Source organism: Asterias rubens, unplaced genomic scaffold (genome assembly GCF_902459465.1).
Source record: "Asterias rubens unplaced genomic scaffold, eAstRub1.3, whole genome shotgun sequence".
NCBI lineage: Eukaryota > Metazoa > Echinodermata > Asteroidea > Forcipulatida > Asteriidae > Asterias > Asterias rubens.
Genome location: NW_022985711.1, coordinates 2,381 through 17,359, shown reverse-complemented (window position 1 = coordinate 17,359; position 14,979 = coordinate 2,381). Strand labels below are relative to the sequence as shown.

The following is a 14,979-nucleotide window of genomic DNA, read 5'->3' as shown; positions in this document are numbered from 1 at the left end:
ACACGCTGGCATCATGTTAAAGCTATTGGACCCTTTCGGTAAACAGTATTGTCCAAGGCCCACACTTCGTGTATCACAACATACATGTGTATATATAAAATAACAAACCTGTGAAATTTTAGGCTCAATCGGTCATCGGAGTCGGGAGAAAATAACGGGAAAATCCACCTTTGTTTCCGCACGTTTCGCCGTGTCATGACATGTGTTTACTATAATCCGTAATTCTCGATATCGAGAATTGATAATTGTTTAATGTTTTCTCAAAAAAGTAAAGCATTTCATGGAATAACATTTCAAGAGACGTCTTTTACCATTACCTTCTGTAAACCCTGTAAGTTATTTGTAAATCTGTGAACTTGTGTGTATATTTATAATGGCTTTAAAGCCATTGGACCCTTTCGGTACAGAAAAAAAAAGTTCACAGATTTACAAATAACTTACAGGGTTTACAGAAGGTAGTGGTGAAATACTTCTCTTGAAATATTATTCCATGAAATGCTTTACTTTTTGAGAAAACAGTAAAACAATATAAATTCTCGTTAACGAGAATTACGGATTTATTTTAAACACATGTCATGACACTGCGAAACGCGCGGATACAAGGGTGGGTTTTCCCGTTATTTTCTCCCGACTCCGATGACCGATTAAGCCCACATTTTCACAGGTTTGTTATTTGATATAGAAGTTGTGATACACGAAGTGTGGGCCCTGGACAATACTGTTTACCGAAAGGGTCCAATGGCTTTAAAAGGGATTTGATGCATAGGTGATGTCAAAGTATTATTTGGTTTGGGGTATAACACCATGTGTAAATATACTTGCTGGTATGTTCTTCTGAAAACTTGTCTTGCTTTTTATTCTACTACCGCAGAGTAGTTTTTTAGCTGTTTCGTAGCGAAGTACAATGCCATGCCAATGTGCGTAATCATTTGTACACGAAGTACAATGCTATGCCAATGTGCGTAATCATTTGAGAGCAATTGCAATGAAACTTTCAGGGATTGAAGTATATGGTGCAATAATGATCCTAAAGCAAGGATGTCATGATGACCTCATCACCGGTCACGTGACGTCATCTTAAAGATGTTTTATGTTAAATGTTTGAAAATCTATATCAAATCAGCCAAACGAGACCGTAGGTTTCTGTTTGCGGGATGTGGTAGGGATAAATTAGGTCTTCGTTTTGTTTTGTGTGCGTGACCTCAAATGATCTCTACTTCCGGTTGAAACGGGCAAAAACGGAAGTGCCCTGTAACTCAAAAGTGGTAAAAGTTATGAAGTTGCTTTCCAAGGACGTAAGTGTCTAGCAAGGGTGGGCAGTTCAAAAAACATATTGATGACGTCACAAATTGCAACAGCGCCCTCTAGCGGCAGGTTGAAAACTCGTCAAAATGGACTTTTTGAAGATGTGTGTGGTGAAGTTTTTTTGTAATCACTTCAAATTTTACACACACGTTACCTGTCAGGCAGCCATCATATGTGTGAAGTTTCAGATCAATGACGTCATCGGGGGTCACGTTACGCGGCCTTAAAGGTGCACTTTTTGAACTGATATAACTCCCTAAGTGATTATGCGATCATGTTGAAACTTGGTAAGTTGTTGGATATTGACAAGTTCTTTACAAATGTGAAATGAAGTTATGATGACGTCATCAAATGATTTTTTATGATTTTTTCCATTTTTGCACCTTTAATTAGCTGTTTCGTAGCGAAGCGCAGCGAAACAGCTCTTGTTTTTGTTAAAGTTTTTTTTATTATTAGCTGTTTCGTAGCGAAGCGCAGCGAAACAGCTCTTGTTTTTGTTAAAGTTTTTTTAGCTGTTTCGTAGCGAAGCGCAGCGAAACAGCTCTTGTTTTTGTTAAAGTTTTTTTAGCTGTTTCGTAGCGAAGCGCAGCGAAACAGCTCTTGTTTTTGTTAAAGTTTGTTTAGCTGTTTCGTAGCGAAGCGCAGCGAAACAGCTCTTGTTTTTGTTTAAGTTTTTTTTATTATTGTTTTTTTTTGTTTTTTTTTTTATTTTTTTTTTTTTATTTGTCTGATTCAGTACTCGCAATTTTTTGCATAGTTCCCAAGGAGCAATTGCAATGAAACTTTCAGGGATTGAAGGTTATGGTGCAATAATGGTCCTAAAGCAAGGATGTCATGATGACCTCATCACTGGTCACGTGACATCATCTTAAAGGTGTTTTTTGTTAAATGTTTGAAAATCTATATCAAATCAGCCAAACGAGACCGTAGGTTTCTGTTTGCGGGATGTGGTAGGGATAAATTAGGTCTTCATTTTGTTTCGTGTGCGTGACCTCACATGACCTCTACTTCCGGTTGAAACGGGCAAAAAACGGAAGTGCCCTGTAACTCAAAAGTGGTAAAAGTTATGAAGTTGCTTTCCAAGGACGTAAGTGTCTAGCAAGGGTGGGCAGTTCAAAAAAAATATTGATGACGTCACAAATTGCAACAGCGCACTCTAGCGGCAGGTTGAAAACTTGTCAAAATGGACTTTTTGAAGATGTCTGTGGTGAAGTTTTTTGTAATCACTTTAAATTTTACACAAACGTTAACTGTCAGGCAGCCATCATAAGCCTCTCTTTGACTTAATGCATGAGGACTTCCTACTTTGAGGTGCGCAATACTTTATAGACCTTTATTATAATGCGGCCATCTTGATTTTCTCCCATTCAAATCACTGAAGCAAACTGAGGCTGGAAGGAGAATTAGTCTGGTTCCTGAATATTAGCAACAGTTACTGTTGTTGGATACAGGGAACATGAACAAGATAGTGGCAGCGTGATAAAGGTCGAATTAGTTTAGATTTAAAGTGCAATTGCCAAACGAGCAGTAATAAATGCATTCAGGATGATCAGAGCAATGTATGGCACTGTCGGAGTGACTATGCCAACGCCATTGTCAGGTTTGGTGGTGTCGGGTTGGGTGCCTTCTGGTTCGGTAGTTTCCGGTTGGGTGGTTCCCGGTTCGGTGGCTTCTGGTTTGGTGACGTCACCCTCGGCTGTAACCAATGATAAGACATTGGTTGCTTGCTTTCCCTTGATGCTGATATACAGTTTGTCGATTGTTTCATTGTTCGCTTTCGTGTCGTTCTGATTAGGCACCTGAAAAAAAAAAAAAAAAAACATATTTTGTATCGAGCATTTTTGTTTACGGTTCTCTCTGAAGTGAAGTATTTTTTGAGAAAAGATAATTTCTCAATCAAAAATTAATAATAAAACAATTCAGCTGAAGCCTTTTATTATGCATCCGAAAGCACACAAAGTATTAATGCAACAAGGGTGTTTTTCTTACATTTTTCTTTTGCAAATTCGATGACCAATTGAGTCCAAATTTTTACAAATCTGTTAAATTTTTGGTTCGGAAACACAAAGTGAGTATACTGGTCTTTGCAGCTGTATGCGCCCCAGCACCATGATCGTTTTTCACTATGTTCTCGTGACCCACCAGATGGCTGATCGATCGGAAACTTCTTCAGTTTTTTTATTTAAATATGGTGGATTACTTGTTAGCAAAAAAATATGTAATGTTCCTTTAAAGGCAGTGAACACTATTGGTAGTTGTCAAAGACTAGCCTGCACAGTTGGTGTATCTCAACATATCCATAAAATAACAAACCTGTTATCTGGTCATCGAACTTGCGAGATAATAATGAAAGAAAAAAACACCCTTGTCACACGAAGTTGTGTGCGTTTAGATGGTTGATTTCGAGACCTCAAGTTCTAAACTTGAGGTCTTGAAATCAAATTCGTGGAAAATTACTTCTTTCTCGAAGACTATGGCGTTTCAGAGGGAGCCGTTTCTCACAATGTTTTATACCATCAACCTCTCCCCATTACTCGTCACCAAGAAAGGTTTTATGCTAATAATTATTTTGAGTAATTACCGATAGTGTCAACTGCCTATAATAATATTGGTATATTGGTATATTTTATTCACATTATCACATTGTGACCCGAAGGCCAAATTGCATGATAATTTACAATATAAAAACAACACAAATCATTGAAAAAAGGAACAAATTAAAAAGCTGCTCACAAGGAATATAAAGGCCCTATTTAGATAACTGGTAAAAAGTAAGCACGGACAGTTTTATTAATAATCAAAAAGCGAGTAATAATCTAGCACAGATTAGAGGTGGTGGCACTAATTAAAAAAAAAAAAAAAAAAAAAGTAATTAAAAGCTGTTCACAGAGCAAAATATTCTACTTGTTCAGCAAGCTGATGAAATAGGGTATTGGGCTGTTTTTGAATCGTGATGTCCTGGTGCGTAAGTGTGAATAATGATGTGCATTACGCAGGTTGCGGGCGTGAGACTCCCGTCTGGTAGGAGGGAGAAGATCATATGTACGTTCTGACTTGGCAAGTCCTTCGGCCAAGCTGAGACAATGTTTCACCCTCCTATCAGCAAGAGACTCAAGCCCGCAAAGCTGCATAGCATCCGCATACGAAGTATAGCGCTGTGCCAAAATTGTTCTGCATGCACGTTTTTGCAGGTGCTCCAGAGTCTTCTCCTGGGCAGCAGTAATTGAGGAAGACCAAGTAACATCCGCATATTCAACAGCAGGCCTCACATAACTTTTATAAATTGTTATGAGTTCAACATCATTAAATCCAAACCTCTTAAGCAGTCGGAGCATATACAGTTTTTGATTGGCTTTCTTAGAAATTTCATTGATATTTTTATCCCATCGTAGGTCATTCTGTAGCCAGACTCCTAGGACCTTTGCCTCAGATACAAAGTTCAGAGGGACTCCCGCAATGCTCAACTCGGCATGTGGTGGGGGTTTAGTTTTGAAACATGTTTGGATGGCTTGACACTTGGAGGGATTCAGGCTGAGTTTGTTGGTGTTGGTCCATTCAGTAAATTCATCAAGAACTACTTGCAGCCCACTAGGCTGGAAGCAGGAACGATTTTCAGCAAATGTCAAGTCATCCACATATTTCCAGCACTTAATCTTTTCACCCAAATCATGAGCAGCGTCATTAATAACAACCTGGAAACCAATGGGGCCGAGTTTAGTTCCTTGCGGGAGAGCTCCACTGAGAACCTTGTACTCTGAGAGTGCTTGGTTGTATCGTACACATTGGGCGCGGTTGCTGACAAAGTCACACAACCAAGGGACGATGGATCTACGGACTCCCAAGCGGATAAATTTTTCAATGAGGATGGTATGATCAATCATATCGAACGCCTTGGAAAAATCCGTCAGAACCACCGTCCCAATGTTGTCAACCTTGTCGGCACTTTGATGGAGTGAATGAAGGAGACTAACTAAATAATGGGAGGTCGAAATGCCTTTGACATTGCCAAATTGCTGTGGGTCAATTTTGTCTTGAATATCATCCAAAACCCAGTTTGTTACAAAACCCTCCCCAATCTTTGCAAAGCAGTCAGTCAAAGAAACTGGCCTGAGTTTATCAGCTGTAGGGGGGTTCGTTTTTGGTATTGGCACTACTATGGCCTTTTTCCATTGCTTAGGCACCACACCCTCTTTGTACGAGCAATTCAACACATCAGTTAAAGGTGAACTCAACTCATAGGCAAATTCTTTAACAAGCTTGGGAGAAATTCCATCGGGACCAGTTGCTTTGTTGGATTTGACTTTTTTGAGCTCAGTGTACACTTCCCAAGGATAGAGTGATGGTGGAGGTTCCATGGCTGGTAAGTAGGCCTCCAGAACATTAAGATCCAGTGGGGGGATATGAGAAGAAACCTTCACAAACTGATCATTAATTGTATTGGCAATGGTCACATGATCATCATCACTCACTCCCTGGACAGGTATTCTGAGGACAGCTTTAGTGTTTCCAGACATTGTTTTTATCTGCTGGTGCCACTTCCTTGGATTGGTTTCTTGTAGAATTCGGACTCTGTTAGCGTAGAAGTGAACTTTAGCCTTCTTGATCTCTCTACGAACCTCATTGCGTAGTTTATTGTACACCTCGACTCTCCCCGATCCGAACGCAACCTGTCTCTTTTTTACAAGTGATTGAACTTTCTGAGACATCCATGGTTTACTACTGCTTTGGGTTATTATTGTCTGCATGGGAAAGAATCTATCAACTGCACCATGGAGAGACTCGTATAGTGCGTCTGCCTTACGCTGGGTATTTTCAGCTTTGAGAACATTAGACCAGTCTTGTTCTTGGATCCACCTACCAAACTCTCTCAATTCTGTATCTTTCATGGGACGAAATGTCCTTTTGCTGCCCTGATTTTTTATAACATGCACTTTGGGTCTCCACAGGATACACACATGATCACTCTTTCCCAATGCTGACAAGGGAACTGGGTCTCTATAGTGAACATTGAAATTGGTCATGATAAGATCTAATGTAGCAAGTGCACGAGTGGGAAATTTAACCAACTGTTTTAGATTACAATGCTTGAGAATGTTGTTTACGGGCATTCTGTTGAAGTCCCCCATAATAGCAAAGCCTATGTCCGGATATTTAGTGTGGAGAAGGTCCATGGATTCCAATAGATGTTGTGTGAGAAGATCTTGGAGGGATGAATCTGGTGGAATATAGACGCCACATACAGCGATGATCGATGTATCTCTGGGTAGCCTCTTAGGTTGTAATAGAGACCATACACACTCCAGCTCGTTGGGGACTGAGATTTCTGGAATCCCACTTGCAGTGATTAGTGACTTGACATAAACTGCAACTCCTCCACCTTTTGCATGACTACGAGACTTTGAAAAAATCTCATAGCCGTCAATGGAGAGCATATAGTCAGGCATATCAGGTCGAAACCAAGATTCAGTTATCACTCCCACATCTACAGATTCTTGATGTAAAAGCAGTTCAAAGTCATCAAATTTGTTCACAAGAGATTGAGCGTTGCAAAGCACGAATGTAGGAAAATCTCTCTTTGGATGTTCTTGAACTGATGTTAAAGTGTTGGTTTTAATCTCAGTAAGATTTGACAAAGTTACTCCTCTTCTAATGATCGTGGGGTTCTGTAAGTGAGGTCTATAAGCCTCCACAACTTGTATCTTCCTGTACAGGTTCTTACCTCCACGACATCCCCTCTTATTTCTTTTTCGGCACGCCAATAAATCAATGAGTGTACTTTGTAGATGGGTGTCCGGTTGGAACAAGCAGTTGTTACTGTTCAAGCTCTTAAGAAAGCTATTGGAGTACGTATATCTGTTAATTGTAGGCATGTCTCTTGAAAGAGAGACATAAAAAAACTTCACAGTATCAAATCTCACAGTTAATTAGTTTAGTAACGCTCACAGTAGTGTGAATATGGCATTCAGAGAGCTGACGAATGACATAGCACCGGCTATAGCATGCAGTCAGTGCCAGCGTCCTCAAAACAGTCCAGCACCAGATGAACAAGCAAGGTGGAGGTGTCGGCACCAGACTAAAAACTCCTATCAAATACTGGTTAGAGGCAGTCTAGTGTCACTCCTCTAAATGTGAAAACAATGTTCTGCAAAGACCACCGCAAAACTGTGGTAAAAACTCACTTTTAATACAAAGTCAACGAAAAATACTGGTGTGCAGGTGATCACGAGTACTCACATACTATAAAGTTCACATATTTGAGACAAACACCAACTCACAAGCAGCAAAACTGAGACAATCTATCGAAAAACAGCAGAGCAGTAAAAACATCATGATGCAGCCTCACGAAGGGCGCCCTCAATCAATAATTATTATATTTTGTCCCCCACCCACAGGTTACAAACGTGTACAATTGTTACATTTCTTTCAAGTCTATATTTGTTCATTTACTTCCCCGATGACTTTTGACGAGTTGTGCTCATCTTGATTAAGCAGAGTATGCTTGAAATTTTTCAGGTCATTAACACATGAATCTCAACAACCCGGTGCAAGGCGTGTCGTTCCACAAGGGGCCATAACGCATCTCTACACAAGACCCTCTTACCGCCATTTTTTCTCTTGGCTCATACGCCAGTTGGGAGTGGTCTGCCGAGGCGTGACAAACTCTGACAGTATACTGTTCAGCTTCATCAAAGGTCTTAGCATCCGTCACAAGAAGGTAGAAATGATCACCAAAACTTGTCTATGGACTGATGCACAATATGCATGGATATACGATCAGGAAATGCGTCTGAAGGAGAGCTGAAACAGTGAAGTTTGCTGCCATTTTGAGCGCCGAGTGATAGCGTCTGAACACGGCAGGACGTGTCTAACCCAGCAAGTGGTAAGCTGTTGTCAGCCGTACCCCCGCTTGTCCATATACTCTAAGTTAATTGTTTTTAATCGTATTTGTTTTATTCCGAAACGGGGAGGGTAACATTGTAATAATGAATAGCAATTAGTGAAGAAGTCGTAAGGAAATGAGTGTGAAAGGAACACGTTGCCTTGGATCGGCCGAGTTCGTCTTTGAAAAGCGTGTGTAACAGTTTGTTATAAAATGCATGGTTTAGAAAGATGTTTCAAAAGTTGAATACAATGATCCACACACATTTGCCTCAAAATTGCGTGGTTTTACTTTTACTTGACGAACTAACACGGTCGGCCATTTATGGAAGCAAAATATTTTGACTCCCATAAATGGCTGGCCGTGTTTGTCGATAAGGTAAAAGGAAAACCACGCAATTTCGAGTGATACTTGTGTGGATCATTATATTCTACTTTTAAAATATATTTCTAATCAAATGTATTAAAAAACGGTTACAAACGCTTTTCAAAGACCAACTCGACTGATCCAAGGCAACGTATTCCGTTAACTAATAACAAAAAACATACATTGGTAAAGCCTTGTTCACACAGTTTGATTTATTTGTAACGGTAAATAAAAAGACATACTTTGCACCGCAATGAATTATAGCTTCATCAGGAGTGTCCATAAAAAAACGCACATCTATCTTCCCTACCAAGAATTTAAAAGTCTTTGTATTTATTAAAAACGTAAACCAGCATAATATATTTATAAGGTCGTTGTTTAATGGGCAATTTAAAACAAAAAACAGAATTTTAGTTTCAACATCAAGGTGGCAATGCGGGCAAATTCTTTGGATAACTTTCCATATGGCGCCACCACTTTTTTACTAATTTTTACAAAAAGGGATCTCATTGAGGTAAATTAGATACTGTATCATTTCATTTCGAATTAATAAGTGGTGGCGCCATACGGAAACATTTTGCCAATTCTTCGGTTTGACTCTAACCCAATAAACCTCCCTATGGTTCAATAAGTAGCTTGTGTGAAGAGCATTTGAATTAGGCCAAAGAATGGCGATATCATAATTAACACAACGTAAATATAACTCAAACTCAAACTGGGTTTGAAGATACGGTATGTCCTGAGCTTAGTCTTTTGGCCATTATGCAATCTATTGTACCGATTAGAGTTAAACGTTTCACATTCCTTTGCCTATATAGATGGCGCAGTACCTTTTAAGAATGAGAAATACCGATGTTTTGTGGCCAAGCCCTTGTGTCTGATCACAGAGAATGTACAGCATTGTTATCACTCCATTTCAACCATTCAACTTAGCATATGTACAAAGGAAAACGACAAAATTCGTCCCGGAATAAATCGGGTGTACGTATGGCCAACCGATGACGCGGTGAACTTGTAGAGATTGGGCATTAGTCTGGAGTCGAAATGACCTTAATAAATCTGTAATCTTTTATTGAACAGCTCTGTGCACAAACATCCTTTTTGGGAGGCTGTTGAGCACAGTTCTGATTCCCACTTACTTGTTTTTTCCGCTATCAAGAACTATTGTCCAAGCCGCCCTAAAACGTTTACAATTCGGATGCAGGGATATGCCAGGTAGAGTCAGGTACAATGACTCCGTGTCTCTAGCATGTTTAATTTCAGAGTTATTGAAGAGTTCGGCTCAGATTTATTTTAAAACCATTCAACAAAACAATTCGTCGGCTTTTTGTGTATAGCCCATGCATACAACTTTGGGGTGATAATAGGTCTACTTCCTGGCTGCTGGCCCCGCTTAGATAAATTTCATATCATTAAAATTAGTTCAAGAAGAAATACCTTGAAAATGGCTATCCGATGAGTAATTACCAAAGAAAGTGTCCACTGCCTTTAAATGGGCATGACATGCACCTGTGCTTATTCAGGTTTTGCACGTGACACAACCTGAATGAGACATAGATATAGAATTAAATGTAGAATTAACTACGAGTTCGTTTCGGAGCACAGCCGCCTATTTGTAACTTTCGGTATCAAGAAGTCTGGAAGCCGCCCTAAAACTTTGAAATTTGAATTTAGGGACATGTCAGGATGACGCAGGTACAAACTGCGTCTCTCTATCGTTTTTAGTTCCAGAATGATTCAAAAGCATAGCTGAAAGTTTTTATAAGTCCAGGCTTTTTTTGTCAAGGCATATTTGTTTTGTCCCATAATCACCACATGCCGTGTGTTTCATGCATTAAATGTCCTAAATTTATGGGGTGTGTCGGGTCTACTCCCTGGCCTCTAGCGTCGCTTTGAAAATCTCTATCGTTTTTAGTTCCAGAATTATTCAAAAGTATAGCTGAAAGTTTTTATCAGTCCGGGCTTTTTTTCAACGCATATATTTGTTTTCTCCAATAATTACCACATGCCGTGTATATCATGCATTAAATGTCCCAAATTTATGGGGGGTGTCGGGTCTACTCCGTGGCCTCTAGCGTCGCTTTGAAAATCCCCATAGCACTAATTTTTGTACGAGAGGAAAGACCTTGAAATTGTCAATCCAATGGTGCTAAACTTGTTTAGATTGAGCAATGATTTCGGGTCAAATTGACCCGTTGTACTTTTGATTGTCTTTGTGCACAAAAATCCCGTATAGGGAGGCTTGTTGAGTTCGTTTCGGAGCACAGCCGCCTACTTTTAATTTTCGGTATGAAGAAGTCTGGAAGCCGCTCTAAAACTTTGAAATTTTATTTAGGGACATGCCAGGATGACGCAGGTACAAACTGCGTCTCTCTATCGTTTTTAGTTCCAGAATTATTCAAAAGTATAGCTGAAAGTTTTTATCAGTCCGGGCTTTTTTTCAACGCATATATTTGTTTTCTCCAATAATTACCACATGCCGTGTATATCTACATTAAATGTCCCAAATTTATGGGGGGTGTCGGGCCTACTCCGTGGCCTCTAGCGTCGCTTTGAAAATCCCCATAGCACTAATTTTTGTACGAGAGGAAAGACCTTGAAATTGTCAATCCAATGGTGCTAAACTTGTTTAGATTGAGCAATGATTTCGGGTCAAATTGACCCGTTGTACTTTTGATTGTCTTTGTGCACAAAAATCCCGTATAGGGAGGCTTGTTGAGTTCGTTTCGGAGCACAGCCGCCTACTTTTAATTTTCGGTATGAAGAAGTCTGGAAGCCGCTCTAAAACTTTGAAATTTGAATTTAGGGACATGTCAGGATGACGCAGGTACAAACTGCGTCTCTCTATCGTTTTTAGTTCCAGAATGATTCAAAAGCATAGCTGAAAGTTTTTATAAGTCCAGGCTTTTTTTGTCAAGGCATATTTGTTTTGTCCCATAATCACCACATGCCGTGTGTTTCATGCATTAAATGTCCTAAATTTATGGGGTGTGTCGGGTCTACTCCCTGGCCTCTAGCGTCGCTTTGAAAATCTCTATCGTTTTTAGTTCCAGAATTATTCAAAAGTATAGCTGAAAGTTTTTATCAGTCCGGGCTTTTTTTCAACGCATATATTTGTTTTCTCCAATAATTACCACATGCCGTGTATATCATGCATTAAATGTCCCAAATTTATGGGGGGTGTCGGGTCTACTCCGTGGCCTCTAGCGTCGCTTTGAAAATCCCCATAGCACTAATTTTTGTACGAGAGGAAAGACCTTGAAATTGTCAATCCAATGGTGCTAAACTTGTTTAGATTGAGCAATGATTTCGGGTCAAATTTACCCGTTGTACTTTTGATTGTCTTTGTGCACAAAAATCCCGTATAGGGAGGCTTGTTGAGTTCGTTTCGGAGCACAGCCGCCTACTTTTAATTTTCGGTATGAAGAAGTCTGGAAGCCGCTCTAAAACTTTGAAATTTTATTTAGGGACATGCCAGGATGACGCAGGTACAAACTGCGTCTCTCTATCGTTTTTAGTTCCAGAATTATTCAAAAGTATAGCTGAAAGTTTTTATCAGTCCGGGCTTTTTTTCAACGCATATATTTGTTTTCTCCAATAATTACCACATGCCGTGTATATCTACATTAAATGTCCCAAATTTATGGGGGGTGTCGGGCCTACTCCGTGGCCTCTAGCGTCGCTTTGAAAATCCCCATAGCACTAATTTTTGTACGAGAGGAAAGACCTTGAAATTGTCAATCCAATGGTGCTAAACTTGTTTAGATTGAGCAATGATTTCGGGTCAAATTGACCCGTTGTACTTTTGATTGTCTTTGTGCACAAAAATCCCGTATAGGGAGGCTTGTTGAGTTCGTTTCGGAGCACAGCCGCCTACTTTTAATTTTCGGTATGAAGAAGTCTGGAAGCCGCTCTAAAACTTTGAAATTTGAATTTAGGGACATGTCAGGATGACGCAGGTACAAACTGCGTCTCTCTATCGTTTTTAGTTCCAGAATGATTCAAAAGCATAGCTGAAAGTTTTTATAAGTCCAGGCTTTTTTTGTCAAGGCATATTTGTTTTGTCCCATAATCACCACATGCCGTGTGTTTCATGCATTAAATGTCCTAAATTTATGGGGTGTGTCGGGTCTACTCCCTGGCCTCTAGCGTCGCTTTGAAAATCTCTATCGTTTTTAGTTCCAGAATTATTCAAAAGTATAGCTGAAAGTTTTTATCAGTCCGGGCTTTTTTTCAACGCATATATTTGTTTTCTCCAATAATTACCACATGCCGTGTATATCATGCATTAAATGTCCCAAATTTATGGGGGGTGTCGGGTCTACTCCGTGGCCTCTAGCGTCGCTTTGAAAATCCCCATAGCACTAATTTTTGTACGAGAGGAAAGACCTTGAAATTGTCAATCCAATGGTGCTAAACTTGTTTAGATTGAGCAATGATTTCGGGTCAAATTTACCCGTTGTACTTTTGATTTTTTTTTGTGCACAAAAATCCCGTATAGGGAGGCTTGTTGAGTTCGTTTCGGAGCACAGCCGCCTACTTTTAATTTTCGGTATGAAGAAGTCTGGAAGCTGCCATAAATTTTTGAAATTTGATTTAGGGACATGCCAGGATGACGCAGGTACAAACTGCGTCTCTCTATCGTTTTTAGTTCCAGAATGATTCAAAAGTATAGCTGAAAGTTTTTATAAGTCCGGGCTTTTTTTCAGCGGCATATATTTGTTTTCTCCAATAATTACCACATGCCGTGTATATCATGCATTAAATGTCCCAATTTATGGGGGGGTGTCGGGTCTACTCCCTGGCCTCTAGCGTCGCTTTGAAAATCCCCATAGCACTAATTTTTGTACGAGAGGAAAGCCCTTGAAATTGTCAATCCAATGGTGCTAAACTTGCTTAGATTGAGCAATGATTTCGGGTCAAATTGACCCGTTGTACTTTTGATTTTCTTTGTGGACAAAAATCCCGTAAGAAGGCTTGTTGAGTTCGTTTCGGAGCACAGCCGCCTACTTTTAATTTTCGGTATGAAGAAGTCTGGAAGCTGCCATAAATTTTTGAAATTTGATTTAGGGACATGCCAGGATGACGCAGGTACAAACTGCGTCTCTCTATCGTTTTTAGTTCCAGAATGATTCAAAAGTATAGCTGAAAGTTTTTATAAGTCCGGGCTTTTTTTCAGTGGCATATATTTGTTTTCTCCAATAATTACCACATGCCGTGTATATCATGCATTAAATGTCCCAATTTATGGGGGGTGTCGGGTCTACTCCCTGGCCTCTAGCGTCGCTTTGAAAATCCCCATAGCACTAATTTTTGTACGAGAGGAAAGCCCTTGAAATTGTCAATCCAATGGTGCTAAACTTGCTTAGATTGAGCAATGATTTCGGGTCAAATTGACCCGTTGTACTTTTGATTTTCTTTGTGCACAAAAATCCCGTATGAAGGCTTGTTGAGTTCGTTTCGGAGCACAGCCGCCTACTTTTAATTTTCGGTATCAAGAAGTCTGAAAGCCGCTCTAAAACTTTGAAATTTGATTTAGGGGCATGCCAGGATGACGCAGGTACAAACTGCGTCTCTCTATCGTTTTTAGTTCCAGAATTATTCAAAAGTATAGCTGAAAGTTTTTATAAGTCCGGGCTTTTTTTCAGCGGCATATATTTGTTTTCTCCAATAATTATCACATGCCGTGTATATCATGCATTAAATACCCCAAATTTATGGGGGGTGTCGGGTCTACTCCCTGGCCTCTAGCGTCGCTTTGAAAATCCCCATAGCACTAATTTTTGTACGAGAGGAAAGCCCTTGAAATTGTCAATCCAATGGTGCTAAACTTGCTTAGATTGAGCATTGATTTCGGGTCAAATTGACCCGTTGTACTTTTGATTTTTTTTGTGCACAAAAATCCCGTAAGAAGGCTTGTTGAGTTCGTTTCGGAGCACAGCCGCCTACTTTTAATTTTTGGTATGAAGAAGTCTGGAAGCCGCCATAAATTTTTGAAATTTGATTTAGGGACATGCCAGGATGACGCAGGTACAAACTGCGTCTCTCTATCGTTTTTAGTTCCAGAATTATTCAAAAGTATAGCTGAAAGTTTTTATAAGTCAGGGCTTTTTTTCAGAGGCATATATTTGTTTTCTCCAATAATTACCACATGCCGTGTATATCATGCATTAAATACCCCAAATTTATGGGGGGTGTCGGGTCTACTCCCTGGCCTCTAGCGTCGCTTTGAAAATCCCCATAGCACTAATTTTTGTACAAGTGGAAAGCCCTTGAAATTGTCAATCCAATGGTGCTAAACTTGCTTAGATTGAGCAATGATTTCGGGTCAAATTGACCCGTTGTACTTTTGATTTTCTTCGTGCACAAAAATCCCGTAAGAAGGCTTGTTGAGTTCGTTTCGGAGCACAGCCGCCTACTTTTAATTT

At 39.8% G+C, this 14,979-nt stretch overlaps 1 protein-coding gene across 1 annotated transcript; it reads right to left on the bottom strand.

The window, feature by feature from the left end:
- Positions 1-2,807: 2,807 nt before the first annotated feature.
- LOC117305996 lies at positions 2,808-7,175 on the bottom strand. Its single transcript, XM_033790848.1, has 2 exons — positions 4,398-7,175; positions 2,808-3,104 (listed from the first exon to the last, which is right to left on the bottom strand). The coding sequence occupies exons 1-2, from the start codon at positions 7,173-7,175 to the stop codon at positions 2,808-2,810; spliced, it is 3,075 nt and encodes a 1,024-aa protein (XP_033646739.1).
- Between the last annotated feature and the right edge of the window lie 7,804 nt (positions 7,176-14,979).

Excerpts from the sequence above, each read along its gene's own strand:
- LOC117305996 (XM_033790848.1), bottom strand. The coding sequence starts at position 7,175 with ATGCCTACAATTAACAGATATACGTACTCCAATAGCTTTCTTAAGAGC. Across the intron at positions 3,105-4,397 it reads AGTCTCTTGCTGATAGGAGG|GTGCCTAATCAGAACGACAC; the intron begins GTGAAACATTGT and ends TTTTTTTTTCAG.